Source organism: Mustela lutreola, chromosome 7 (assembly GCF_030435805.1).
Source record: "Mustela lutreola isolate mMusLut2 chromosome 7, mMusLut2.pri, whole genome shotgun sequence".
In the NCBI taxonomy this organism is placed as follows: domain Eukaryota; kingdom Metazoa; phylum Chordata; class Mammalia; order Carnivora; family Mustelidae; genus Mustela; species Mustela lutreola.
Window position 1 is genome coordinate 115,036,815 of NC_081296.1, and position 27,888 is coordinate 115,064,702.

The 27,888-nt window shown below is 35.6% G+C and overlaps 1 protein-coding gene across 2 annotated transcripts in view; it reads left to right on the plus strand.

The window, feature by feature from the left end:
- The window catches only part of SNAPC1 (small nuclear RNA activating complex polypeptide 1), a 36,969-nt gene extending 18,635 nt beyond the window's left edge, over nt 1-18,334 (plus strand). For both annotated transcript variants that reach the window (XM_059182261.1, XM_059182262.1), the window contains 3 exons: nt 828-978; nt 12,946-13,044; nt 16,846-18,334. In XM_059182261.1, coding sequence (XP_059038244.1) covers nt 828-978; nt 12,946-13,044; nt 16,846-16,907 — 312 coding nt within the window. In that variant the 3' untranslated portion in view covers nt 16,908-18,334. The remainder of the gene's footprint in view (nt 1-827; nt 979-12,945; nt 13,045-16,845) is intronic.
- The last annotated feature ends 9,554 nt before the right edge of the window (nt 18,335-27,888 follow it).

Sequence of the window (27,888 nt, forward strand, 5' to 3'; positions counted from 1 at the left end):
TGTCATATCATAGCTGCAAGTTTTTTCTTTATTGAGGTGCAATTAAAATATAATGAATGGTAATTTTTTAATAGTTGTTAATACCTGGATTTCAGCATTAGCTGAAAACTCCTGTAAGGACTCTGCTTAAGCAAGTAAGGGAATTCATTGATTGAAATAACTAAAATGTCCTTGTGGTGTTCCTTTGTTTTTCACCTTTTATGTTGCTTTCACTGTCTTCAAGTGTTCCTGACAGCCAACTATGCATGTTTCCAGCTATGGATTCAATGGAAAGGGAGAATTTTCCTTCCTAATAGTTACACAGAATTCTAAAATTGAGCTATGGTGGAGATCACATGCCCACCCCTGAGCAAATCAGTGGCCATGGTGATGTGAAACTTTTGACTAGATGAGCGGCACATACCTGGAGCCAGGCGTCAAGTGATTCCACTCAAGACTCATGGTGATAAGTAGGGAACATAAATGTTCTTAGAAGAAAGGGAGACTAGGTTAGTAGACAGTAAAAAACAGTACTCATCTTTTATACCTGTTTCCCAGCCATGCAACAACTACATTTTAACCCAACAACAACATTTTTTTACCCAATTTGAGTAGATGGTGATAACAATTGGAAGAAGCCTTCCTATTATAAAGATAAAAGAGTATATTTCCTGTTAGAAAGATTAAAGAGTGTATATATATGCAACAAGTATTAAGCAAGCCAGTATAATGGTGCTTTTTATGAGTTTTTTTCCCCCATCTTTGTGTATTTTGTCTTTTGCTAAATTGTCTATTAGTTGGATTCATTTTGTGATTTATTGTGGTTAATTGGATTTCTAACTCTTAAGGCATCCAAGTCAAGAAGGCATCGTCAAGTCAAACTTGACTCTTCTGACTCTGATTCTGCATCTGGTCAAGGACAAATCAAAGCAACTAGGAAAAAAAGAAACAAAGAAACATTGAAATCAGCAGGAAGGAAGACATCTTCTAGAAACAAAGGTAACTTTTTAAAGTCTTTTGAGACTCAGCAAGGGATAATGAATCTTGTTTTACAACTTCCCCTCCCTGTTCTTTCTTTATTAAAAGGGATTATATACTTGTTTGAGAACTTTGTGAGATTTAATATAAACAAATGAATTAATTATCTTAGATCCTTAGAATCTTACTGCTTAAAGGGATCCTAAGAGTTAGTTACAAATTCAAGATTTCATAGATGATGAAATTTAGGTCCATACAGATTAAATAATTTGTCCAAAAGTGAAATAGCTATTTATAAAATCAGTCTAAAATTGTCCAGAGCATATTTTATAAGTACTTTTTGTGTGTGAATTAAACTTAAGTGTAGACTTAGGTGTAATACATTCTATAAACTATATTTCTCTTTAGCTGCATTAATTAAGCTGTACCTTTTCTTTTAAAATAGTGTGTCTATCAAATTAGCCTTAGTATTTGATTCTTAAAGAAATGACTCTATATTTTAATAGTTTAATTTTAAAAAAATTGCACGAGTAATATATATTCACCATACATAAAGTTGGAATCTGATTAGCAGGCTCAGGAGGAGCAAAAAAAGGCATTAGAAACATTAGTAAATATTCAATGCCTAATATAAAACACATTCCTAGCTACTAGTGCAGTATATAAAGATGGGTTATAGCCTTTTAACATAAATATTTTCCTTCCTATATCCTTTCCCTTCCAGGTAGTGGAAGGAGAATTAAAGTTAAATACCTTTAACATAGTCCAGGTATGATTAACTTTGGTAACAGTTGCTTGAAGTATACTGAAAATTCAGAGGAGATACCACATTTGTTAAGGATAATCAGGAAATACTTCAAAAAGCAGAATTTCTTAGTTCTTTTTACAAGGCTGGCAGATATTGGGAAGAAACCTGTTAGACCAATCTCACTATGAAAAAAATCCTATTATAAGTATTGAAAGAATCCCAGCTATAAAACAACTTAACTGAGTGCATTTTGTTCCAGAATGCAGGGACGGTGCAGTTAGGAATATATCAATATAATTTGCCATACAATTAGATTAAAGGGGAAAATGTGAATTCATTTTATACTTACCCAAGAAGACATTTGATAAAATCTAGCATCTATTCTTGATTAAAAAAAGAATCCTTTATATTAGGGGGTCAGCAAACTTGTTATAAAGAACCAGAGGGTAAATATTTTAGGCTTCTTAGGCCATAAGATTTCTTTCACAACTACTTAACTCTGCCATTGTAAGGCAAAGTAACCACAGACAATATATAAACAAATGAATATGTTCCAATAAAATTGTATTTACAAAAACAGGTGGTAGGCCAGGTTTAACCTGGGGCCACAGTTTGTCAGCCTCTGCTCCAGATTAAAAAAAGTAGTAGGTTATATCTTAACTCAATTTTAAAAAAGTAGGTATGTGAGTGCATGTTATTTGACAAAAGGCCACCTCATGTTTGTTGTTAGTACATAGAAGTATCACAATTGTATTTAATACTGCCTGTAATTAGGCAGGAGAGTGAAGTAAGACATGATTTCAGAAAAATTAGAAAATTACCATGATTGGGGCACCTGTGTGGCTCAGTGGGTTAAAACCTCTGCCTTCAGCTCAGGTCATAATCGTAGGGTCCTGGGATCAAGCCCTGCATCGGGCTTTCTGCTTGGCAGGGAGCCTGCTTCCTTCCTGCCTCTCTGCCTACTTGTGATCTTGCTCACTCTCTCTGTCAAATAAATAAATAAATAAATTTTTAAAAAGAAAATTACCTTGATTTACAAATGACTGATTTTATATGTAAAAATATCTTAAAGAAAATTTCCTGGAAAAACCATAAGGAGCACAAAATTTAGTAAGGTAAAGGACACTACTGCAAACTGTACAGAAAATTAAGAAGCTAATAAGGAAAAATTATAAATACTCTTGTGCCAATAAGTTAGGTTAGGTAAAATGGATATATCTTTTTAAAGACACACATTTCTAAAACTAACACAAAAAGAAATATAGCATTTGAGTAGTTCTGCATTTATTAAAAAAAATACATTCCAGCAAATAGCTTTGCTGGAAAGTCTAAGAAACATTTAAGGAAGGATTATTATGCTGTTCTTTCAGAAGACACAAGAAGGAACACTTCCCGGCTTATTGACTTTTAAGAAAAGACAAAGACTTTCCCTCATGAATATGAATATAAAAATTTTTATGAACTATTGTCAAGTTGAATCCAATGGTATATTAAAAGGACAATGTAGTAGGACAAACTTGGGTTTATTCCAAGAGTATAAGGCTGGCTTATTTAGGAAATAAAGGAGAACAAGAATAAAGAAGAAGGACTATATAATCATCTCAGTATATGTCGACAAAATAGTTGACAAAATCCAGCATCTATTCATGATAAAATCTGAGAAAATTAGGATTAGAAAGGAACTTTCTCAACCTGATAAAGGATTTGTGTGGAAAAAAATACAGCTAACACCATACTTAATGGTGAAACCATACTTTCCCTCTGAAATTGGGAACAAGGCAGGGATACATTATTCCTCTTACACATCGTACTGGAGGGTCCTAACCAGTGAAGTAAGGCAAGAAAAAAAAATAATAGACATTTAGATTAGAAAGGAGGAAATAAGATTGTGTCTGTGTACAAATGAAATTATTTTTACACGGAAAATATCAAAAATTCTACTCAGTAGTTACCAGAACTAATAAGTGAGTTTAACGAGGTCACAAGGTACAGGGTTACTATTTCTGTATACTAACAATGGAATAATTAGTAATTGAAAAAAATTTTAAAGTATAACAACACAAAATCCACAAAATAGCTTAGTATATAGGTAACAACATATGTATGGGATCTGTATGCTGAAAACTACAAAACGATGAAAGGAATCAAAGATGATTTAGGTGAACGGAGAGATAATATGGACCTCATGGATTAGAAAACCAATACGGTTAAGAGACACCTAATCCTGTATTGTTCTGTAGATTAAATGTAATCCCAAGAAGTCCCAACAGTTTTATAAATAACAAGCTGATTCTTAAGTGTATATGGAAATGGGAAGAAACTAGAGTAGCCAAAACAGTTTTGAGAAATAACTATAAAGTTTCAGAAATCAAGACAATGTACTATCTGCAAAAAGGTAGACATACAAGTCAATGGAAAAGACTAGGGAATCTAGAAATAGACTTGTACTTACATGGTCAGTTTTATTTTTGACAAAGGTACAAGGACAATTCTAGGTAAAAAGATAGTCTTCAGTAAATGGCGCTAATACAATTTTATATCCATATGCAAAAAACAGATCTTCAACGTAAACCTCTTTGCCATATGCAGAAATTAACTTAAAATGGTTACAGACCTAAATATAAAAACTAAAATCATAAAACTTAAAAGATGAAAACAGGGGGTGCCTCGGTGGCTCAGTGGGTTAAAGCCTCTGCCTTCGGCTCAGGTCATGATCCCAGGGTCCTGGGATCGAGCCCCGCATCGGGATCTCTGCTCGGTGGGGAGCTTGCTTCTCACTCTCTCTCTCTGCCTGCCTCTCTGCCTACTTGTGATCTATGTCTGCCAAATAAATAAATAAATTCTTAAAAAAAAAGGAAAAAAGATGAAAACAAAAAATGTGGTCTTAGATTGGGCAAAGATTTTTTATACATGACAGAAGAAATACAAGCCATAAAAGAAAAAAAAATTAATTAGACTCGCTTCAAATTAAAATTCTCTGGAAGACACTTATAAGAAAACGAAAAAACAGGCCACAGAGTGGGAGAAAATATTTGCAAGATACAAACCTGATAGAGGTCTTGTGTCCAAATATATAAAGAACTGTCAACACTTAGTAATAAATAAACAGCCCAATGAAAAGATGGGCAAAAAATTTGAACAGATACTTCAAAAAGAATATGTGCATGGTAAATAAGCATCTTGAAAGATGTTTGACATCTTTAGTTAGTGGGAAATGCAAAATAAAGCATAGTAACATTCTAATACTGCCTGTCACAATGGCTACAAAAACTGAAAAACAAAACAAGGAGATTGACAATAATAAAAGCTGATGAGGACACAGAACATTTGAACCCTCATACATTGCTGGTGGGAATCCAAAATGGTACAATCACTTTGGAAGACTGGCTGTTTCCGATAAAGCTAAACACAAACTTACCTTATGATCCAGCAGTCCTACCTTGGTGTTTACCCAAGAGAAGTAAAAACTTATATAATTTCACACAAAAGGTTGTATGCAAAAGTTTATACTGGTTCTGTACGTAATTGTGAAAAATTATAGCCAGCCTAAATGTCTTCAACTCGGGTAAACAAACTATGGAATAAGTGTACAGTGAGTTACTACTGAGGAATAAAGCAGCTGCTGATACATGTAGTAGCGTGGGGGACTCATGTGCCTTGTGCTAAGAGAAAGAAGACAGACATAAAAGGCATAAAGACAATCTGGAAGAGTCAGAATTTATAGGGGCAGAAAACATAGATGGCTAGGTGCTGAGGGAGGAGGGCGGTGTTGACTGTAGAAGTGCAGGGAAATTTCTGATAATGAAAATAAAGGAATCGTTCTGTATTTTGGTTGCAGTGGTAATTGCACAATTGCATTTGTCCAAACTCCTAAACCTGTATATTGAAAATGGGGACGTTTATTATCTGTAAATCAACAACTCAAACAAACCCAAACCCAGAGGACATGAGGAAAAGACTGATTAGTTTGATTGTATTTAAAAATAACTTCTGCAAGAGTAAGTGTTTTTTCTAAGGTGTATTAAAGATAACTTTGGGTTTTGAAAGCTGCACAAGCAGTTTTTATTAGCAATCAACCTTCATACAAGTGCAGAGAGGTCAGCTGGCCAACTTGCTTTCCTAAACACCTAAACAGGTTTTTGTTTTGTTTTGTTTTTATGTGGCTGAGTAACAAAAGAAGAGTAAGTGCAAGATAGGAAAGAAATTAAAAGTTTTTTCATCTTAAATATTTGGCAGGTGTAATATATCACTTCCTTTGCTATAGTATATTTTATTACTTAATGAAGTTACCTAAAACGTTTTCATAAACTCTGAAATTAGCTTTTAAGAACTGGTTCTTTATCACATCTAAGATTTGTTATTGAATTTACCTAGGTCTGTTAGGGATTTAACCCATGAGAAAGAAAAAGTCTAATAAGATACCTGAATTAAAATCTTTTTAGTTGTAACTCAACTATTCTAGCTAACCAGCTTTGTGGCTCAGAAGGTGCTGTAAGTACTTTGAAGCAGAAGTGCTTTGTTATTCGATATCTTAAAGATCCAAGTGCTTCATAGTTTCTCTTTAATCAAAATTTCATTTCCTTAAAGTGGAAAGGTATTTTTGATTTCATGCGCTTTTCAAAAAGAAGCACCTTATACTCCCAGCAATGCAAAAGAACTTGCAAAACTATTTGCAGCACATATAATAATGTTAACATTTCTAATTTCAGGGGAGCTTTTATAAATTAGTAAGAAAAAGGCCACCACCCAGTAGAAAAACTGGCTTAGGAGATGAGCATGCAATTCACAAAATGCAGACAGTCAACATGCATATGAAGAGATATTTGTTTATTTATTTATAAAGATTTTATTTATTTATTTGACAGAGATAACAAGTAGGCAGAGAGGCAGGCAGAGAGAGAAGAGGAAGCAGGCTCCCTCCTGAGCAGAGAGCTTGATGCAGGGCTCAATCCCAGGACCTGGAATCATGACCTGAGCTGAAGGCAGAGGTTTTAACCCACTGAGCCACCCAGGTGCCCCTGTGAAGAGATATTTAATCTCTATAATTAAAGGAACATAAATTAAAACATGATTTTTTTATATAAGTTATTAAATTGGAAAATATTAAGGATAAGTGAATACCCATTGATAGTGAAAGTATGAATAGGTAAAATCTGAATTTAAGTGGCAGTATAAATTGGCACAACCTTTTCAGACAGCAATTTGGAATCATCTGTCAAAATTTTAGAAGTATATGTCTTTTAGTGAAGCGATTCAGTTTCTAGGTATTTATCCTTTACAAGTGACAAAAAATAGGACATTCACTGCAGTATTATTTGAAATGGCAAAGACTAAACAACTCAAATGTGTAACATTGAAAAACGTGGTATGTAAAATTGTTAGCCCATACAAAAGAATATTTTGCAGTTATTAAAAAGCTTAGAGAAAGTTCTTTATATAGTGACATGAAAGTAGGTACAAAATAGACCTATTAAGCATTGCTTAGTGAGAATGTCTTTTTAAAGAAGAGTATGATTGCATTTCTGTTCTTTTTTTTTTTTTTTTTTTAAAGATTTTATTTATTTATTTATTTGACAGAGAGAAATCACAAGTAGATGGAGAGGCAGGCAGAGAGAGAGAGAGAGAGGGAAGCAGGCTCCCCGCTGAGCAGCGAGCCCGATGCGGGACTCGATCCCAGGACCCTGAGATCATGACCTGAGCCGAAGGCAGTGGCTTAACCCACTGAGCCACCCAGGCGCCCTGCATTTCTGTTCTTAAAATATCTGTAGGGGCTGATGCCTGGTTGGCTCAGTCGGTTGAGTGTCCAGCTCTTGGTTTTGGCTCGGGGTCATGGGATCTAGTCCCATGGTGGGCTTATGCTGAGCAGGGAATTTGCTTGTCCCTCTCCTTCCCCCATGCTTGCGCGCACACACGTATTTTCTCTCTCTCATATAAATAAATAAAATCTTTAAAAAGTACATATGTAGACATAAACACAATGTTGTATCATTAAAAAATCTAGAAGCATATTAACAGTGGTTAATTCTCAGGGATGGGATCATGACAAATTTCTAAGTCCATGCATTTCTGTAATGTTTGAATTTTTCTATTAACTGTATGTTACTTTAGTAATCCAGAAAAAAATCCAAAGTTTTTTTTTTTATTTAAAAAAATAAATATAACAATACTTTCATAAACTTAAGACAAATACAGGGATTAGCATGAAAAAAAGGCAGGGTAGTTGGAAGTATAGAGTGACTCCATTTTGCCTGGGAGTGTAAAGGATGTGTTGATGTTAATGTAGAAAAATATGTTGAGGTTGTATTTTGACCAGCCCCGAAGTGTAGAACCTTGAATTTTGGTAGCAGAGGGGAGTCATCTGAGACTTCTGAGCAAGAAAGTGGTATACCAGTTTTCTTTGAAGAAAATCAATCTGGGAGTAGTATGGTTGGTAGGTGGGGATAAACTGAAAGTAGGAACACTAAAGAAAAGGCTGTTTTAGGGGAGCATGAGCAACTGGCCAGGTGGTTGTAGGAATTAGGCAAGCTGGTGAACAGATATGAGAGCCAGTGTATATAACCAAGCATAGATGTAATGTAGCTGTATATATCCAAACATAGAGGCTGATGGAGATATAATGTAGCTGTATATATCCATAGAGGCTGATGCTTAATGCCTAAGCAACTGAAAGAATGTTGGTGCTTTTGACAGAAATAAGGATCAAGGATGAAGATTTTATCAGGGGTAGAATTTGTCCCAGTCCAGTCTGCCTTTCCAGGTTCAATTCCTGTAATAGTTGTCGGGCAATAAAAAGTGCTCAGTCTATTGATTGGATATACCTAAGTTTGTATTATTTAAGCTTCAGCTGTATGTGTTCCCCATTCCTAGACTATAGCATGCACATTTCTGGAAGGACATCAGTAATGGTAATGATGATAGGATGGTGGAGAGGATATAGCTATTATTTCTGTCACACTGAGTATCTGCCACACTTCTTTCACATGTCCAAGGTCACCTACCTGGTTAGTGGAGCTGAGACTGGAATAGCAATGTGTCTGAATCCAAGCCTGAATCTTTAACTGCCATACTTGCTGTCTCTCAGATAACTGGAAATGTGGGTCTGGAGCTCAAATTAGGCATGCAGTTAAGTATGTTGTATTTTAACTGCGTGTCTAGTAACCACTTAAAATTGAGCAATAGTCTCTTGGTTATATTTGTATTCCACATTGTTAGCTTTGAGCATAGTAAAAACCATCTACCTTCTAGGGAGTTAGTTTTGTAATAACTAAAAGTGATTTAAATGTCAAAAAGACTTTAAAAGCTTAATTATTCTGGTTAATATCTTTGTAAAACATTTTTCTCTATATATTGCTTGTTTTTTACAATGTGCATTTATCATTTTTTTTTATTTTTTTATTTTCAGTCAGAAAATACATTTTAATTGAATGATTCATAAAGGACTCCTTTCAAATTCCAGAATTAGTGGAAAGAATATTATTTACTTATTGATCACAGTGGTAAATTGTGTACTTTTGAGTTTCATAGAGAAACTCATTTGGAAGTTTGTCTCAGAGTGAATTGAAATGGATTTCTTAAAGGATATCTAATCGTAGAATGATTGTTTTTAGGTAAACTAAAATATTTCTCCCACTTCTATTATTGTTTAGTTTGAATTAAAAATTTCCAGTTTATATAGATATGATTCTGATGATGAGAACTGACTGAACTGTTCACTTTTTAAAATCAAATGACTCATTCATTCACTCAGAAACATTTATCAATTTCCAGCTGGAAATTGGGGCTCCACTAAGTGCAGGAAAAACTATCCAGAGGAAATGATGCCGAAGTGGAGTCTGCAAAAGTAAACACTTATTTTATTTTATTTATTTATTTTCAGTATTTCTTTACGTTTGTTTTATTTATTTATTTTTTTTTATTTTTTTTTTTTTAGAAATCAATATTTTTTTATTAATATTATTGTTATTGCTTAAGCTTTTTTTCACACCTGAATTTTATTTTAATTATAAACTATTTGGCAGAAATACAAGATTCACTTCTATAATAGGCTATTGCTTGCTTTTTTTTTTTTTTTTTTTTTTTTTAATTTTTTATTTTTTATAAACATATATTTTTATCCCCAGGGGTACAGGTCTGTGAATCACCAGGTTTACACACTTCACAGCACTCACCAAATCACATACCCTCCCCAATGTCCATAATCCCTCCCCCTTCTCCCAAACCCCCTCCCCCCGGCAACCCTCAGTTTGTTTTGTGAGATTAAGAGTCACTTATGGTTTGTCTCCCTCCCAATCCCATCTTGTTTCATTTATTCTTCTTCTACCCACTTAAGCCTCCATGTTGCATCACCACTTCCTCATATCAGGGAGATCATATGATAGTTGTCTTTCTCTGCTTGACTTATTTCGCTAAGCATGATACGCTCTAGTTCCATCCATGTTGTTGCAAATGGCAAGATTTCATTTCTTTTGATGGCTGCATAGTATTCCATTGTGTATATATACCACATCTTCTTGATCCATTCATCTGTTGATGGACATCTAGGTTCTTTCCATAGTTTGGCTATTGTGGACATTGCTGCTATAAACATTCGGGTGCATGTGTCCCTTTGGATTACTACATTTGTATCTTTAGGGTAAATACCCAATAGTGCAATTGCTGGGTCATAGGGCAGTTCTATTTTCAACATTTTGAGGAACCTCCATGCTGTTTTCCAGAGTGGCTGCACCAGCTTGCATTCCCACCAACAGTGTAGGAGGGTTCCCCTTTCTCCGCATCCTCGCCAGCATCTGTCATTTTTATAATTAGAAAAATATTAAAATTTATTTTATGCTCTCCTGTTTTTCTTTTTTCTTTCTTTTTTTTTTTTTTTAAAGATTTTATTTATTTATTTGATAGAGAGAGACAGCAAGAGAGGGAACACAAGCAGGGAGAGTGGGAGAGGGAGAAGGCTTCCTGCTGAGCAAGGAACCTGATGGCAGGGCTTGATCCCAGGACGCTGGGATCATGACCCAAGCCAAAGGCAGACGCTTAACGACTGAGCCACCCAGCTGTGCCCTCCTATTTTCTAGAACAATATATCCTAAACACAATTTAATTTAATCTTTATGACTCAGGGTTATTATCATAAGCATATTTATATTACTAGGCTTTAGAATATAACGATCATATCAAGAAATAAGTGTGTGCGGAAGTTTATATTTGCAGTTTCACACTGCAGTACTTTGTCAACTCTTATGTCTTATTTTTTTAGAAAGTTTTTGTTACATTTATTGTGGTAGGTTGTCTTCTTTCTGTTGTCATTGTGGCTTATGGCTTTTTTTTTTTTCCCTTTTGCTGCTGCTTAACTGTAATGATTTCAGAAACTGGTTGGCTGTTCACTTCGGTTTTATGTAAAATAAAGTAATCAGGTTTTGGATAAGGGCCTGGGGAACGTACTGGTGACTGAAGTTCATGAGCTTTATTTAATATGTGGACTTTGAGGTAAACATCTGAAGTTTTGTGTGTTAACTTCTTGGTTTCTGACTGTATGATAGGTGGGTGAAGCACTGTATTTGTTTTTAAGAGCTTTTAGAGAACATTGCTTTTTATTTTTTAAACTTACTTAATGTAGAGATCCATCTAAAATGTAAGTAATCATTAGATGAAGACTTCTCAACTGCCCTTTTTTTTTTTTAAAGATTTTATCTATTTCTTTATTTGAGAGAAGGAACATGAACGGGGGGAAGGGAGAGGGAGAAGCAGACTCCACGCTGAGCAGGGAGCCCAGTGTGGCGCTCGACCCCAGAGTCCTGGTATCATGACCCGAGCCAAAGGCAGACGGCAGACACTTAATCGACTGAGCCACCCAGGTGTCCCTCACCTGTCCGGTTTTAACTCAGAAATCCTTATCTTGACATTGTTGAATAGTCTTTGAAGTTGTAAATGTGGATTTAGGGAAAAATTATTAATAATGGATATGGATGGACATGGCTAAAAGATTGTGAAGAACAGTATCAGTAACGTTGGGTAGATTGTACTGATTATAATTTTGTGAACTGGAAATATAGGTTCAAATTTTTTAAAAAGCCTGATTAGATGTAATAAGAGATTTTCTAAAACAGCTACCATCTGAAAACTTATGTAATAAAATATTATAATTAATATTTATGATTTGTAAAGGTAAATTTCTAATGACTTAATGGGAAACTGGTATTTTATTATGTTTAAAATTGTATTTAAGAAGCTTATTGCTACAGTTTACTCAGCTCTTCCTTAGAGCAATCTGTTCTTTCCATAAACTCTATACCCCATCTCAGCATGTATATGTTCAGAGCAGAAAATTTAAGTTTATTTTCATTTAATTTCTTGCCTTATGAGAAGTGCTGACAGGTATGCGTTAACATATGTGCTAAATGAAATACGGTGTTATAACATCATTGCTTCCATATTTAATCATTTAACAAATATTTATGGAGGCCCTACTGTATGTCAAGCACTTTTCTGAGTGCTGGGGATACACTGACTTAAAGCCTGTGCTTGTGAAAGTTACATTCTAGTGGAAAGAGGCAGACCATAGAGAAAAAAAATCAACATGTAATAATAGATCAGATGGTAAAAGTATTGTGGAAAAGAATAAGGCAGCATGAGGAATGAGAATCTATGTGGGTATTGCTGTTGGACCTGAAAGTTATGTGCTAAATGAGACTTGATAAGACAATGGTATTTGATAAATATGATGAGGATATTTCTTTAGGCACCAGAAGGTTGATGTAGAAAAATATTTTGGAAAATGGTGAGTCAGTGGCAAATTATGATTAGAGGAATCGAGCAGATACAGTGAAAAAAGATAGTATACATTCAAAAACAAGGCTATTACCTTTAAAATTACATTTGTGATTAGCTTATATAGTTGAAGTAAGACTCACAATTATTCCTTGATATCTACAGATATAACCCATGAGGTGTGTGATAAAGCTTGAGTAAAATATTCATGTTTGATTAATTTCATTTCTTTCCTTTTCCTTCATTTTCTTTACTTTAATGGAAGAATTCAATTATTTTCAAAGCAGAGATACAAAGAATACTTAAAATAGATATGGATTTTAAAATGCATATTTGTCTTTACCATTACAATTTTAGCATTTAGTTTAAATGTCTAATTTTTATGTTATTGTAGTAATGACTTCATTTTGTGTAAAAAATTTTCTCAATGATGAACATTCTTTATTTTTGTATGAAATGATTTTCTTAACAATTTCCAGATGACCTGCAGAATGTAAATAAGGAAGATAAATCTTTAAGGCTGAGTATGCCTGTAATTACAGAAGAGGAAGAGGACAATGGAAGTTTTAGCGAAACAGGTATGGATGAAATTTTGTCAGATATCGATGGAAAGTTATGCTTGGGGAGCATTAAGGTTTAGAACCCATGAACAGCAAGGTGGTGACCTGTGTGTTTTTGTGATGCTTTTTTCCTTGACACATTGGAGAATTTTAGCATTAATCATGACACTTAAAAATAAATGTTAATACAATAAATGAAAGGAGAGATAAAAGGATAGGTAAAATACCATTATTAGTATGTCAATATACATCATCATGAGGATGTCTGGAATGTATTCCTAAGAAAGGGCAAGGCTCACAAAATACAAGTAAGTTTCTGGATATAACTTTAAAAAGATTTTATTGTTAAAAAACAGTTATTTCAAATTTGAATGTAAAATTTTCACCTATGGAATCATGATTGTAACTAAATAGCTGTATATTGCATGACGTAAATTAAAATGGCTCTACCTTTTAGTGTTATAGTTTTCATAATTTGTAGTGTTTATTAAACACCAGTTTAAATAATATTACCTCTAGTAATAATCATATTATTATAGATAATAAGTATTTAACAGGCTAGGCTTGATAGCTGATAATCCATCAATGATAATGAATACAATGTGTGTTAAGAACAATTTTTTTTCATTTGGCTTTGTATTCATTCAGCAAGCATATCCTGAGTGCCCATCATGTTTCAAACACTTAGCTATGTACAGGGCTATAAAGATATATACTATCGGCATTTAAGAACCATTTTATTTCGATCACAGTTATTATAGATCTGAGTACAGTGACTGGCCCACAGTGGACCTAAGTAAATATCTGTTGAATATATCAGATGAGTCTGTGCCTTCGAGGACCTTAGAGTTCAGTTAAAGGAAAAAAGCACCCAGTTCATTGCGATAGAGAGAAACAGTGTAATAGAAATATATAGAGGACAAAGAATAGGCATTTCACAAGGAATATTTGTTTCTTCATAAATGTGAATACTTCTATGATTTGCTTATGTCAGCATAAAATAGTCCTTTACAATCTTGTGATGAGTTTCAGGCTATAGTTTCTTTTTTTTTCCTTTTTTTTTAAAGATTATTTATTTATTTGACAGACAGAGATCTCAAGCAGGCAGAGAGGCAGACAGAGAGAGAGGAGGAAGCAGGCTCCCTGCTGAGCAGAGAGCCCGATGTGGGGCTCGATCCCAGGACCCTGGGATCATGACCTGAGCCGAAGGCAGAGGCTTTAACCCACTGAGCCACCCAGGCACCCCAGGCTATAGTTTCTTTCCAGTCTTGATTGGTGGCTTTTTTTGTGAGTAAACAGTGAAATACGCATACACACCTTTATGGCTCTTTGGCAAGTCCTATTTTAAAATCTATCAGTTTGTAATTTTTAAAAATGTGGTTAAATTATAATGACATATGCATATGTCTTAATTCACATAATTTTAGAATATTCTCTATAAGAAACCACAGTCTTCTGACTTTGATTCCATTTCTTTCATATTTTACTTTATTTTTGTTATTTTCAGTTAGCCAACATATGGTACATCATTTGTTTTTGATGTAGTGTTCAACGATTCATCACTTTTGACTTTTTATTGTTTTGGTATTTACCTCTAGTAATAATTATTATAATATAGAGAATAAGTTATATTTAACAGGCTAGGCCTGATAGTTGGTAATCCATCAATGATTAAAAAATGTGTATTTTACTTTATGGTTTAGTTCTATGGATTATCTCTTGACTTTCCACTGAGGAAGGCAAGGGTATAGTTTTCTTTAATATATTCTTTACCTCCAACTTCCAACACACGTATACTTCCCAGGCCCCAGCCTTCAACATAATTATTTTAGCTATGTAAGTATTCTGCATTTATAAAACATTATTGACAACAGAGTCATGTAATGGACTATGATTCTTAATCTGCACATTTATAGTTTTCCCTAGAGAGTGATAACTTTTTGTCTTATTTATTTTTTCTATAGACTTAACACGAATATATCTTCAAATTCTTCCTCAGTCATGTAAATCTCTTGTTGGGCTATTAGGACATATGAGGGATTTTGTCATTTTCAGATTCTTAAAAAACTTTCTTGCTGACCTCTAACCTGCTTTACTGGACGGTTTGCTCTCTTGGCTTGCTGCATTTCATCCTGGTTGCTGCTGTCTCCTAGGAATCTAGAAGATTCCTGAAATCTCTTTTTCTTCTTACTTTCTTGTCTTTTCTTGTTCCTTTTCCCATCACTCATCTTTTGTTTTTCATTGGTGGGGAATTTTTTGTTTCTTTATGTCTTTCATAATTTTCATGTTTTTGTATTTTCTGTTATTTTCTTTGGTTTTAATGATTTGTAATTTTTAGGTTCATACCTCTTTCTAGATAAACACTAATTTGAGTGTTGGTTGTGGCACCTCCTGTTATAGCCAGAAAGATGTACTGGAGGGGATTATGCTGAGTGAAATAAGTCAAGCAGAGAAAGATAATTATCATATGATTTCACTCATATGTGGAAACAAATATTCCTTGTGAAATGCCTATTCTTTGTCTTCTATATATATTTCTATTATACTGTTTCTCTCTATTGCAATGAACTGGGTGTTTTTTTTCCCCTAACTGAACTCTAAGGTCCTCGAAGGCACAGATTGATCTGATACATTCAACAGATATTTACTTAGGTCCACTGTGGGCCAGTCACTGTACTCAGATCTATAATAACTGTGATCGAAATAAAATGGTTCTTAAATGCCGATAGTATATATCTTTATAGCCCTGTACATAGCTAAGTGTTTGAAACATGATGGGCACTCAGGATATGCTTGCTGAATGAATACAAAGCCAAATGAAAAAAAAAATTGTTCTTAACACACATTGTATTCATTATCATTGACAGATTACCAGCTATCAAGCCTAGCCTGTTAAATATAACTTATTCTCTATAATATTATAATTATTACTAGAGGTAATATTATTTAAACTGGTGTTTAATAAACACTACAAATTATGAAAACTACAAACACTAAAAGGTAGAGCCATTTTAATTTATGTCATACATTTTACAACTATTTAGTTACAATCATGATTCCATAGGTGAAAATTTTACATTCAAATTTGAAATAACTATTTATAGTGGAACATAAGGAATAATTATTTATATGTGGAACATAAGGGATAGTGCGGAGGACCACAGGGGAATGGAGGGAAAACTGGATGGGAAGAAATCAGAGAGGGAGACAAACCAGGAGAGACTCTGAACTCCGGGAACCAAACTGAGGGTTACAGAAGGGAGATGGTGAGAGGATGGGGTAGCCAGCTGATGGGTATTAAGGGGGGGCATGTGTGGTGATGAACACTGGGTATTATATGCTACTAATGAATTGTTGAACACTATATCAAAAACTAATGATGTACTATAAGCTGGCTAATTGAACATAATAAGTTTTAAAAAAGATGTATGGTACTAATGATTTGGGTCATATTTTCATGTTTAATTGAAATAAAATTCAAATTTTAATCACTCTATCTCATTGCACTGGCCTGTATACCTTTCAGATTTGGCACACTGGGTCTATGCTAGTTGTAGGGACAGCATACCCATCTGAAACAACTTCAAAGTAACTTATTATTAAATAGGATTTAGGAATACTAGAGTCTACTTTAGTAAGTTTTCAACTGCAGTGACATTTTGAAGGAAAGAATCACGTATATGTTAGGTTTAGGATTTTAGGATTTCTTGTTGGAGCTTTATTGTGAGGGCATTCCAATTAAACAGTTATTTAAGTGTATGTTACCAGTTAAAGTATTATTTTATAAACCTGACAGACTTCTTAATTTTATGTCTTTAGAGTTCACTGCACCCAAGAGGAAAAGAAAATACAGAACAAAGAACCCAGCGAAGAAGTCTTAATTTTGACATCTCTGATAAAAGAAAAGATTTATATTTTGGATATTGAACAGGAAGACTGCCAGTATTAAAAATAATTCTTCTGGGAAACTATAGGTTATTTCTCTGAAATGGCAACATCTTAATATTGCTCTAGATTTATAAAGGAACAAAAAATTAGAAATAAGAATTTCCTTTTATGAAACCTGCATAAATGGAAATAAAATTTGGATTTAGAATGTAATAGAAATAATCCTTTTATTTGCAGATTATTATTGTTTCCTATAAGTTTTTGTGATGTTATACCTCTTAGAGTTCTGATATTAACTATTTAAGATATTTGTTTTTGAAGTAATAATGTTTATTACATATAAGTGGATTATTAAATTTATAGTATGGTAATGGGTTCATTTATGGTATGTATTAACTTTTATATATTGTATGGTTAAGTGCAATACAATTTTTGCCTTATTTGCTTTATTTTTGAACATATGAAACTTATGGTCAGTAACTTATATGATTGATATTTAGGAAGCCCAGTTTCTACTTCTGTAATCAATTAAATAGTCTTTGGTGTTTGTTTTAAAGCTCCCTTTGGCCTGACATTTTGTATGTATATGTGTATATGTATGTATAGATATGTTTGTATGTGCCATATCTATACATATATGATCATTTCAGTACATTGTTTAAATACATTTAAATACTAATTATTTTTATTTTTTTAAAAGATTTATTTATTTTGGGGGAGAGAGCATGCATGTGTGTGTGCACACATCTGTGTGTGTGCACACATTTTTGGCTAGTGGAGCAGAGGGAGAAGGAGGGAGAATCCTCAAGAGTTGGCTGTTTAACTGGCTGAACCACTAATACTAAATACTAATTATTTCTAATAAAACCTTTAAGAGTGATAATGTAATTTCCAGAATGTGTTATGGTACAGAGTAGATGATACTCACGGAAAAAGATTTCTAAACTTTGTGGACATGCCTCTGTTAATTTCTCTCTTAAGACATTTAAATGGAGATCACTTAAGCCATGTTGTTTGAATTGCTGCTACTAACAGACCATCTCCACACCATGTGGTTGGCTCAGCCTTTTTTTTTTTAATAATTTTTTTTATTTGACAGAGATCACAAGTAGGCAGAGAGGCAGGCAGAGACAGAGAGAGGAGGAAGCAGGCTCCCTGCTGCGCAGAGAACCCGATGCAGGACTCGATCCCAGGACCCTGAGATCATGACCTGAGCTGAAGGCAGAGACTTAACCCACTGAGCTACCCAGGCACCCTGGCTCAGCCTGTCTTACAGTTGATTATACTCCATGTTGTTTTCCAGCATTGTATATTCAGGAATTTTGCAAATGTCCAGTGAGTGAAAATGTGTGATATGTATAATCTTTTAAGTTAAAAATACTGATGCTAGCCCAAATAAACTTTCATTTATTAGAATGTATGCTATTGCATTAGCTCTAAACAAAATTATTTCCCCTGATTTTAGATGTTCCTGATAGTAGATGGGCAGTTTTCATAATGTGTACATTGGACAGAGCTTCTGGGATTTAAACATTCTAGTGTTGGGGCACTAGGAGGTATCATTGGCCTCTTGTGTACTAGGTTATTTGCTAGAACTTGTCTGATCATTAACATTTACAAACATTGTACAACTGACACATTGAGTTTGCCCTCTGTTTTTTCATAATAATACTTAAAATATTATTTCATTTGTACAGTGAAGAAACTATCTTAAGATGGTAAGTGCCTTGCCCACATTCAGAGTTAGTAAGTGATGCATCTGGATACAAATTTAGGGCTCTTGCCTATAATTTCAGTATCATTTTATATAAGCCAACAGAAATGGAAATCCAGAGAAGTACGTCTCACTTGAAGCAGTAAAACTCTATTTTGTAGTGGCTTAGCAGTAAGAAAAGGTTAAAACCAGTTGAGTCTCAGTGCAGGGTGGTGCTCTGGGTTGTAAAATAGGTTGGTTCCATGATGGCTTCATGTACAGGTTTGGGTCTTCAGGAAAAGCTTTATTTCAGTGTGGGGAACTGTTTACCAGTCAGGTTCTCAGATGTCAGCCAAGGGCTAGCCTTGCAAGCAGGCCTTTCTAAGGACTGCAGTCTCAGGCCTATGCTGCTCCCTTTTCTCTACACTGTTGCATTTCATTTTTCACTGTTTCAAATAATGCTGTGTTGATTTTTTTTTTTTTTTTTGCTCATTTAGATTGGTATTTCTGTTAGATAAATCTGCATATGAATTTGCATGTCGGACAGTTGTATGTATGTACATATACATATACATATAGAATTTTAATTATTGCCAAATCAAACAAAAATATTGCCAGTTTACAGTCCTACTAACAGTATTTACAAGGGACTCTCCACATCTCCATTACACTTGTTACCAATCTGTAATTTTTCCAGTTAAACGTAGCCTGAATCTTAACAGCAGAAATGGTAGAAAGACCATTAAGAGTAACAAAAAATTTTTTAAGGTTTTATTTATTTGACAGAGCCCAGAAGCAGGGTGAGTGGCATGGAGAAGCAGGGTGAGTGGCAAGGAGAAGCAGGCTTCCTGGTTAGCAGGGAGACCTGATACGGTTATTGATCCTGGGACCCTGGGATCATTACCTGGGCAGAAAGAAGCCGCTTAACCAACTGAGACACCCAGGCACCCCAAGAGTAACAAAATTGTATTAAACAGCTGTGAGTTGTGAAATTGAAGCTTATTAAATAGAATTCAAATAGAAGATATTTGTGTTTAAAAGTGGGCTTTCAGAATTAAAACGTGGGGTCATAATACTAGCTACCTATTAAATGAAGCTATTTGTATTATCAGCCTGATTGTAATAAAATAACTGTACCAAGTCATAAATACATAATTTTAATATTAAGTAGTGACCAAATTAATGTTTTATGAAGAAAATGAGTTATGTGGCAGTGTTTGTAGCCACAAGATGTATTTTAAAACCCTTCCACTTTCAGACATCTTAATATAGGAACATACTGTTCAAAGTAGAGACTTGGAATCATAGTAGTTTTAATGTTATATGCCAGGTTTACTTGGAGTATCTAAAACCATGAATGAAAGAAGCAGAACCATAAAGGAAATGGAGGTTGTACACATTTGATAGAGAAATATTTTTCACTTTGGGGATGAAGTATTGTGATTTATGTCTTAAGAAGAAAGCTACTCTGGAAACGTGCATTTCTCTATAAGAAATTACAGCGCATTTGTTTTCTGGTATTCTTGAGTTTATGTTGTAAGCAGACCTATGATCCCATTTGGGTTTATAACCCCTTCTTAATGCCTCAAAGGTCTGTGAGTGGATATATTTATTATGGAGAAACACCCCCCAATCTCTTTAATACCCAATTAAAGTGCTTATTCCCTGAAACACACAGTTGTACCATCTGCAAGCTATTTTCTACTGCCAAAGGAGAGATAATGAACCAACTTTCAGGCAAAGACTTTGTCTTCTTAACAGAGATTCCCAGAACAGTGGTATAATAGGGAAATGTATTAAAAATGCATTTATCTAAATGATTTGACTAACTGTAATTTTTCTGACCTAAAAAGTAGAAAGTCAAATATTTGTATCTTCGTTCTGCACTGATTCATTATATACCCTTTAAAAATTCCTTTTTGTTTAAATCCTTTTCTCAGATATAAATTCAAGATAATGTAGAACTACCTTGGAGACTAGTCACAAGTATCTAGAGCTGCATAGTGCTTTGAAAGTGCAAAGAAAAAATTCTAAACTTCAAAATAATAACTACTGGAAGTATAAGTTATTATTATTTTTAAAGATCTTATTTATTTGAGAGAGAGAGCATGAGAGGGGAGAAGGTTAGAGGAAGAAGCAGACTCCCTGTGGAGTTGGGAAGCCCCATGCGGGACTGGATCCTGGGACTCCGGGATCATGACTTGAGCCAAAGGCAGTTGCTTAACCAATTGAGCAAACCAGACACCCTGGAAGTGTAAGATTTTAAAAAATAATTGGATGTCAAGGAAGCCAGAGTGATTCTTATGTTTAAAGTGACTTTTTTTTCCCCCTTAGAGATTTTATTTATTTCAGAGAGAGGGAGAGAGAGCAAGCCAGAGAAGGGGCAGAGAGAGAGGGGGAAGCAGACTCCCTGCTGAACAAGGTGGGTGCTGGGCTTGAACCCAGGACCCTGGGATCATGACCTGAGCTGAAGGCAGATACTAAAGTGATTGAGCCACCAAGGCGTCCCTGCTTAGTGTTATTTTTGATGCAAATTTTTTTAAGTCAATAATCAGAAGTTTATGTGTTTACATGGATTTTCAGATTGACAAGAGCTCTCATAATTCAATCGACAACTTGAGCTCCTGGTTTCCTTGATTCACACTGCATTAGGTACAATATAGATCATCTTCCTAATAACCCATTTTGGTTATGACAAAAAGATTCACAAATACATAGATAAAATGCTGTTAATTGAGGTATATTTAAAAATGAAATTAATGAGCTGAAATTTGCTTTCACGTAAAGAGCCTGGGAAAATAAGCAGAGCTGTTAATGCCTTCCTAACTTCCTCTTGATTCTTGAATTAAATTACAATTTGAAGAATGCTTGCTTTTTAAATGGAATCGAGAAGACTGTGGGTGCTCAACTATTCACATTTTCATTTATCTTCTGAACAGCTATGTAGTAATTTTCATTGCACATTTTAGAAATTCCCTGTATTAAAGTAAATGCCAAAACCTCAGACCGTATAGCCCTTTCTTGTGTGGCAATATTTTTTTTAATGCCTGAATTATTTGGTTTAATGTGCTGTATATTGCAGGTCTGAATTTTTTCTTTTTTTTTTAAGATAAATTTGTATAGGCTCCTTTTGGTTGCAAGGAACAAAGGCAACATTCGTATTATCTTAAATGCTGGAGGCTTATTTTCAGAATACAGAGGACAGTCATTTCCGAGGCACAGCTGCTTACCTGAAAAATGACTTTTTGTCACGTAGTGAACACAGCAGCTCAGATGGCTGTGTCCTCATCTTTGAAATGGCTGTCCACTGCTGGATTGCATGCTCTTCGTCATGTACTTTCCAGCTTCTCTCTGCATTTCTGTGTGCTACTCCTGCTGCTCAAAGAGGAGCTGAATAAACCAAAAGAGATCTTTCTGATTTGGCACAGATTATTCTGGTGGGTCATTTTGACCTCCCGTATGTCTTCCCAAAGGATGGCTGCCCTCAATGATGGCCTAAGTCCCTGGTGCAACCAGCTGTGGCCAGTGGAGCCAGGTCACTAGCCACAGGGCACAGCAAATCATGTGGAGGGACCCAACTCTGGCACTTTTCTTTACAAGAGGCATGTAGGACAGGCCTTTTGAATCTCAAGAACTCAGTTGGTCCATGATTTGATTAAAATTATAAGGATGTTATAACATTATCATCAATACTGCCACTAAGTGAAGTAATCAAGTAGCAAAAATTTCACTTGACAATAGGAACATGGCACAGTGGTGAAGAGAAATTGGTCAGGGGCCAGACTGTCTGGTTTGATCTGAGATTGCAGTGTGACCCCGTGCCTTCATAAAATCCACTTGTACATTCACTGTGTAATTCCATTTAAGCTCCCTTCTCTCCTTTGTGGTGGTGGTGTATATTTTACTTCTGTACGTTACAAACCTCATTATACATTTTAATTTTTGCTTAAAGAAAAAATAAAAAATGTATTACATTTACCCACATATGAGCCTTTTCTAGCGCTCTTTTTTTCCTTCATGCAAATCTATGCTTGCATTTGGAATAATTTTAATTTTCCTTTAGTCTGAAGAACTTTTAGATTTGTTTTTTTTTTTTTTTTGACAGAGAGAGATCACAAGTAGACAGAGAGGCAGGCAGAGAGAGAGAGAGGGAAGCAGGCTCCCCGCTGAGCAGAGAGCCCGATGCGGGCCTCGATCCCAGGACCCTGAGATCATGACCTGAGCCGAAGGCAGCGGCTTAACCCACTGAGCCACCCAGGCGCCCGTAGTCTGAAGAACTTTTAATATGAATTTCTTATTCAGCTCTGTTGGAGACAACATTCTTTCAGCTTTTGTTTGCCTGAAAATGTCTTTATTTCACCTACATTTTGGAAAGATATTTTTGCTGGAATTAGAATTCTAGATTAACAGCTTTTTCTTTCACCACTTTAAAGATTATCCTATTATCTTTAGCCCTCTTCCTTGCATCTGATGTGACCCAAGTTTCACATTCATGGTTTCCATTCTCACTGCTATTCCCTTGTATAGGACATGCTGTCTTTCTCTGGATGCTTTTATGATTTTGTCTTTCCTTTTGGTTTTCAGCAGTTTGATAGGATGTCCCTGCTGTGGTTTATTTTCTCCGTGTGTCCTACATGTCATACTAGTATCACTCTGCTCCAGGATTCCAAGTACATGTGTGTGGACTGCTTGATACAGTCTCACGGGTCATCATGGCTTTCCCCCCCAGTATTTTTTTCTCTGTGCTTCAGACAGGATGATTCCTTTTGACTTGTTTCAGGCTGATGAGTCCTTAATTCTAATGGATTCAATCTGAAATTAGTCTCTTCCAATAGCTTAAATTTTAGGTGTTGGATTTTTCAATTTTAGGATGTCCCCTTGGTTCCTTATCATGGTTTTCAAATTTCCATTGAAATTCTCCATTTTTTTAACCCATTATTTCCATCTTTTACTACAGATTGTTCAATATACTTACCTAGTTATTTTCGTCTTTGCTAGTTCCAACATTTGGGTCATCCCTGTATGTGTTTCTGTTGGCTGATTTTTTTTTTTTTCCTATTGACTAAGGGGCATAATTTCCTGTTTCCTTCCTTGTCCAGTAATTTTTTATTATATAATGATACGTGTTAGAGAGACTGGATTCTGTTATCTCCCACTAAAGAATGTTTTGTTCTAGGAAGCAGTTGATTTACTGAGAGAGCACCTTGAGCTTGTGGAGATTTGATTGTAGGCTTTGCTGGGGTGATCTATTTTGGTTTTGTCCCTACTTTTAGGAAAAATACCTCAGCCCTGGTATGTGGCTCTTACTTCTAAGGTGTGGCCCTTAGGAAGTTTTTCACAGAGTGATGTGGAGTGTGTCAAACAGAACTAGAATTTCGAGCTCTTCAGCCATTCACTTGTCTTGGCATCATTGGAGTTCTTGCCTGCTGGCACCCCAAGATGTAACAGCATTTTACACTCACATTTTGGGGTTGCCCTCTCTGTCATCTCTGCTTTAGGGAGTTTCCCATCTTGATGTCTAACCACTCCGACAACCCAGGCTTCCTCCTCTGGAAGACTCAGCCTTTCTGCCTGTTCCAGACAGGGCTGTACCCTCAGGGGTGAAGTTGTATAAACACAGATCACTCCTTTCAAGGGTTGCATCTGCCTAGGGTTTTATCACAGAAAAGAATGAGGTGATAGCCTCCTAGTCACCCATGTAAACCTTGTCTTCACGGGTTTTGTGTCCTGAGTGTGTCCCAGGTTCCCAAGGTTCCACTTAGTATTCCTGGAGACTTAATAATGCATGTAGGTCCCCCAAGTATATTTGATCATAATTTAGTGTGATACTAACCTAATGGCTTGAAAGAAGTTGGTGCACTTCTGAAAATGCAAAAAATTCCTGAGTTTTCAAGAAAGTTAATCTTCCCAAAATGCTAAGCACTACAGAATTATCAAATTATGTTATTAATTTGCTTTTGGTTGCAAGCAGCAAAGCCTGATCTTCAGGCTAATTACAGATTATGCATGGGGGAAACTTTTTTATATATACCAGTCTTCTTTTAAGTGCTTTAATATGAGGCTTAAAAAAAATCTTATTTAAGATAACAAAAACAGAAAAGAGAAAGCCTTCATGTAATTATATTATCTACAGGCTGATTTCAAATACCTTATCACCATAGTACCTAATTAATTGGGCTACGTGAGCTTAACTATTTTTAGAGATGTCAACACCCAAAGATTTGTTGAACTTCCTACAGTGTATATAATTTAAGTGAAATGAATTTTGCTAAAGTCTCACAAATTGTTAACTCTTCTGCCTTTGTTAAATGTTTTAAACAGTTGATTTATCTCTTAGTTTCTTGCAGCGTAATTGGCATACTGACTTTCTTGCTTTATACACCATTTTATTACACGTGGTTAACTGAAAGTATTCTCTTTGTAAACTTAAGTATTGCCTATATATTAAACATTGCCTATAAAACTTCCCACCAGATAATTTCCCCAATTTTAGCATTGCATTTAAAAACAAAATATTGGGGCACCTGGGTGGCTCAGTGGGTTAAGCCTCTGCCTTCAGCTCGGGTCATGATCTCAGGGTTCTGGGATCGAGTCCCATATCGGGCTCTCTGCTCAGCGGGGAGCCTGCTTCCCCCTCTCTCTCTGCCTGCCTCTCTCTGCCTACTTGTGATCTCTGTCTGTCAAATAAATAAATAAAATCTTAAAAAAATTAATTAATAAATAAATAAAAACAAAATATCCTGGGGTACCCGCGTGGCTCAGTTGGTTGAGCAACTGACTCTGGATTTCGGCTCCTGTCAAGGTCTTGGGATCCACCAGGCCTCTGGGTCTGTGCTCAGCAGGGAGTCTACCTCAGATTCTTTTTCCTTCTCTCTCTCTCCCACACCCCCAACTAGCATGCTCTCTCTAATAAACAAATACATCTTTAAAAAACAAGCAAAAAAACAACAAAATATCCTGTCCTTTATTTAGAGGTCATATGTCTGGAAAGTCATCCTGTTTTTAAGATGAATCAACCATCAAAAAATACATCTTATCTTCTTTAGTGTCCCCACTGACCCCTAACAAAATACCAAAGTATTAACAAAATTACGCATATACTGTATATGTTGTACTGGTAAATAACTATTAGGCTTCTTTCTGAAAATTTGAAATTAATTCAAATTTCAAATTCACAAAACTACATTCTATAGAATCAGGATCCTATCTCTCCATAATGTTTCTGTATCTCTGTAACTGGGACTTATTGCTTCAGAGAAGAAAATGAAAAATGCAGACTGTCTCCTAAGGGATGTATAGTCAGAAATTTCTTTGTCCTCTGGTGGATTTACACACTTGCCCTGATACCAGTTTTTGATGAAATGAGCAGAGTACCTTTAGTAATTTATAAAGCCTGGGTGATTAGCCTGGGTGAACTCAAACAAGGCAGGCATGGGCTTCCAGTCGGCAGCTTTAGGCTAGGATTTGTGGCACCAAGGGTAACTGAGTTCAAGCCAGGCCATGGCTGATTCCATTGAGTTTTTAATTTCTACTTTGTTTTCTCATTTCTGAGATTTTTATGCATGTCTGGATATTTTTGATATTCTCTTATTCTTTGTTTTTTTAAGTTCAGCTTTTATTTCATTAAGTATTTCAAACAATTATTTTTCCATTCTGTATCTGATGATTTCAGTATCTAAAATTCTACAAGTCAGTCTATAATTTGTTGTTTCTGATAACTCTCACAGATGGTGGTTTTTATCCTCATTGTATTTAGAGCTTATATTTTCTGGAATCTAATGTGTGGGATCCTGTGGACCTAATATGAGATGTTGAGATGTTTTTCCTTTAGAGAGGACTTCTGTTTATGCCTGCCGTGAGCCCAGAATACTACTCTTCTAGTACGTGCAAGGTCCTCGGAAAGTCAGGTGAAGCTCCAAATCCCGCCTCTGGATTGCAGGATCTATCAGGTTAACTCCACTACACTGGTCTCTATTCTACTTCCTTACAACCTACTGCCTTCTGCTCTGGTTTCAGCTCATTGTTTTATTTTCCCCTTGGAGATTTTCCTAACTTTCTAGTGAGTGCAGGAATGCACGAAAATATAATTTTACAGTAATTTATCCAGGAAGAGTGAGAATGCCCTTTGAAAGTTCTTGATTTGTCATTCTGCCCGAAGTAGAAGTCCCAGATGGTATTATTTATCAGCATTTTGCAGAAGAGGATACAAAGGCACAACCATGGTGAGTAACTTGACCGGTATCGCAGAGCTGGTGAGTGGTGAAGACATTATTGGATGGATCCATGTGGGCTGGCTCCCGAGCCTACATGTTTCCCCACCACATGGGTGAGTCTGAATCTCAGAGGAGATTGTACAACGTGTTGCAGAGAACTGGTTGGTGAGACCAGGAGAGATTATAGGATATCCAGGGAGCGTGTAGGGTGGAGCCGTGAACTGGGGTTGGAGCACCAAACATAAGGGCACTCTGGAGGGGCTGAGGAATGCTGGAGAAGAACTGTTGATAATGAAGTGAAATGCAGGTGGAAATTGAGGAAAAGGAAGTGTCTGTCACAGAAGCCAAGGGAGTAGAATCTTAAGGATGGAGTGGTAAGTAGTGTCGTTGTTACGCACAGCGGTATGATACAATATTGAAAATTATCCTTTGAGTTCGGCAATTAGGCTCCTCCCTTTACTGAGAGGGCTAAAGACTGAATGTTGTATGTAAAGTGGGTGTTTTGTCTCCTGACAACCATAAAGCGCTCCTTGTCTAAGAGTTACTAAAAAAAAAGTACAGCTTTGAAAAATCCTATCCTATACTTCTAGATAAAACAAATACTTTGACAAAGAATGAAAGTTACTTAAGCCTGGAGAGAAGAAAGAAACTCTGTGGCCCTATGAGTCTTAGAGCTTTTTCTTACTATATGAGGAATTAATTACTGAGAATTATGGCCAGTTCTCTATCTTTATGAAGGATTAAAAGAAAAGAATGGACTTTAGTTTTTAAAGGGATGACTTTAATTAAGTCTGAGTAGAAGGCACTTATTGAAAAGGTTTGTTAACACTGAATTTCATTCCTAGTGGCTGATTGTCAGCATTCGTAATTTATTAGTGCTTCAGGAGCAGAATCTCCCAGATCTGACATTCCCGGTCTCCAGGTGCTGACATTCCTGTCACCAGCCGCTGTTACTTGGGTCAGAGGTTGGCTAACTTTAGGTTGTGCTGGAAACACCTGAGGAGCTCATTTAATAAGCAGATCCTAGGGTCCCATTGCTACAGCCTCTGCTCCAGTGAGTGCTGGCTG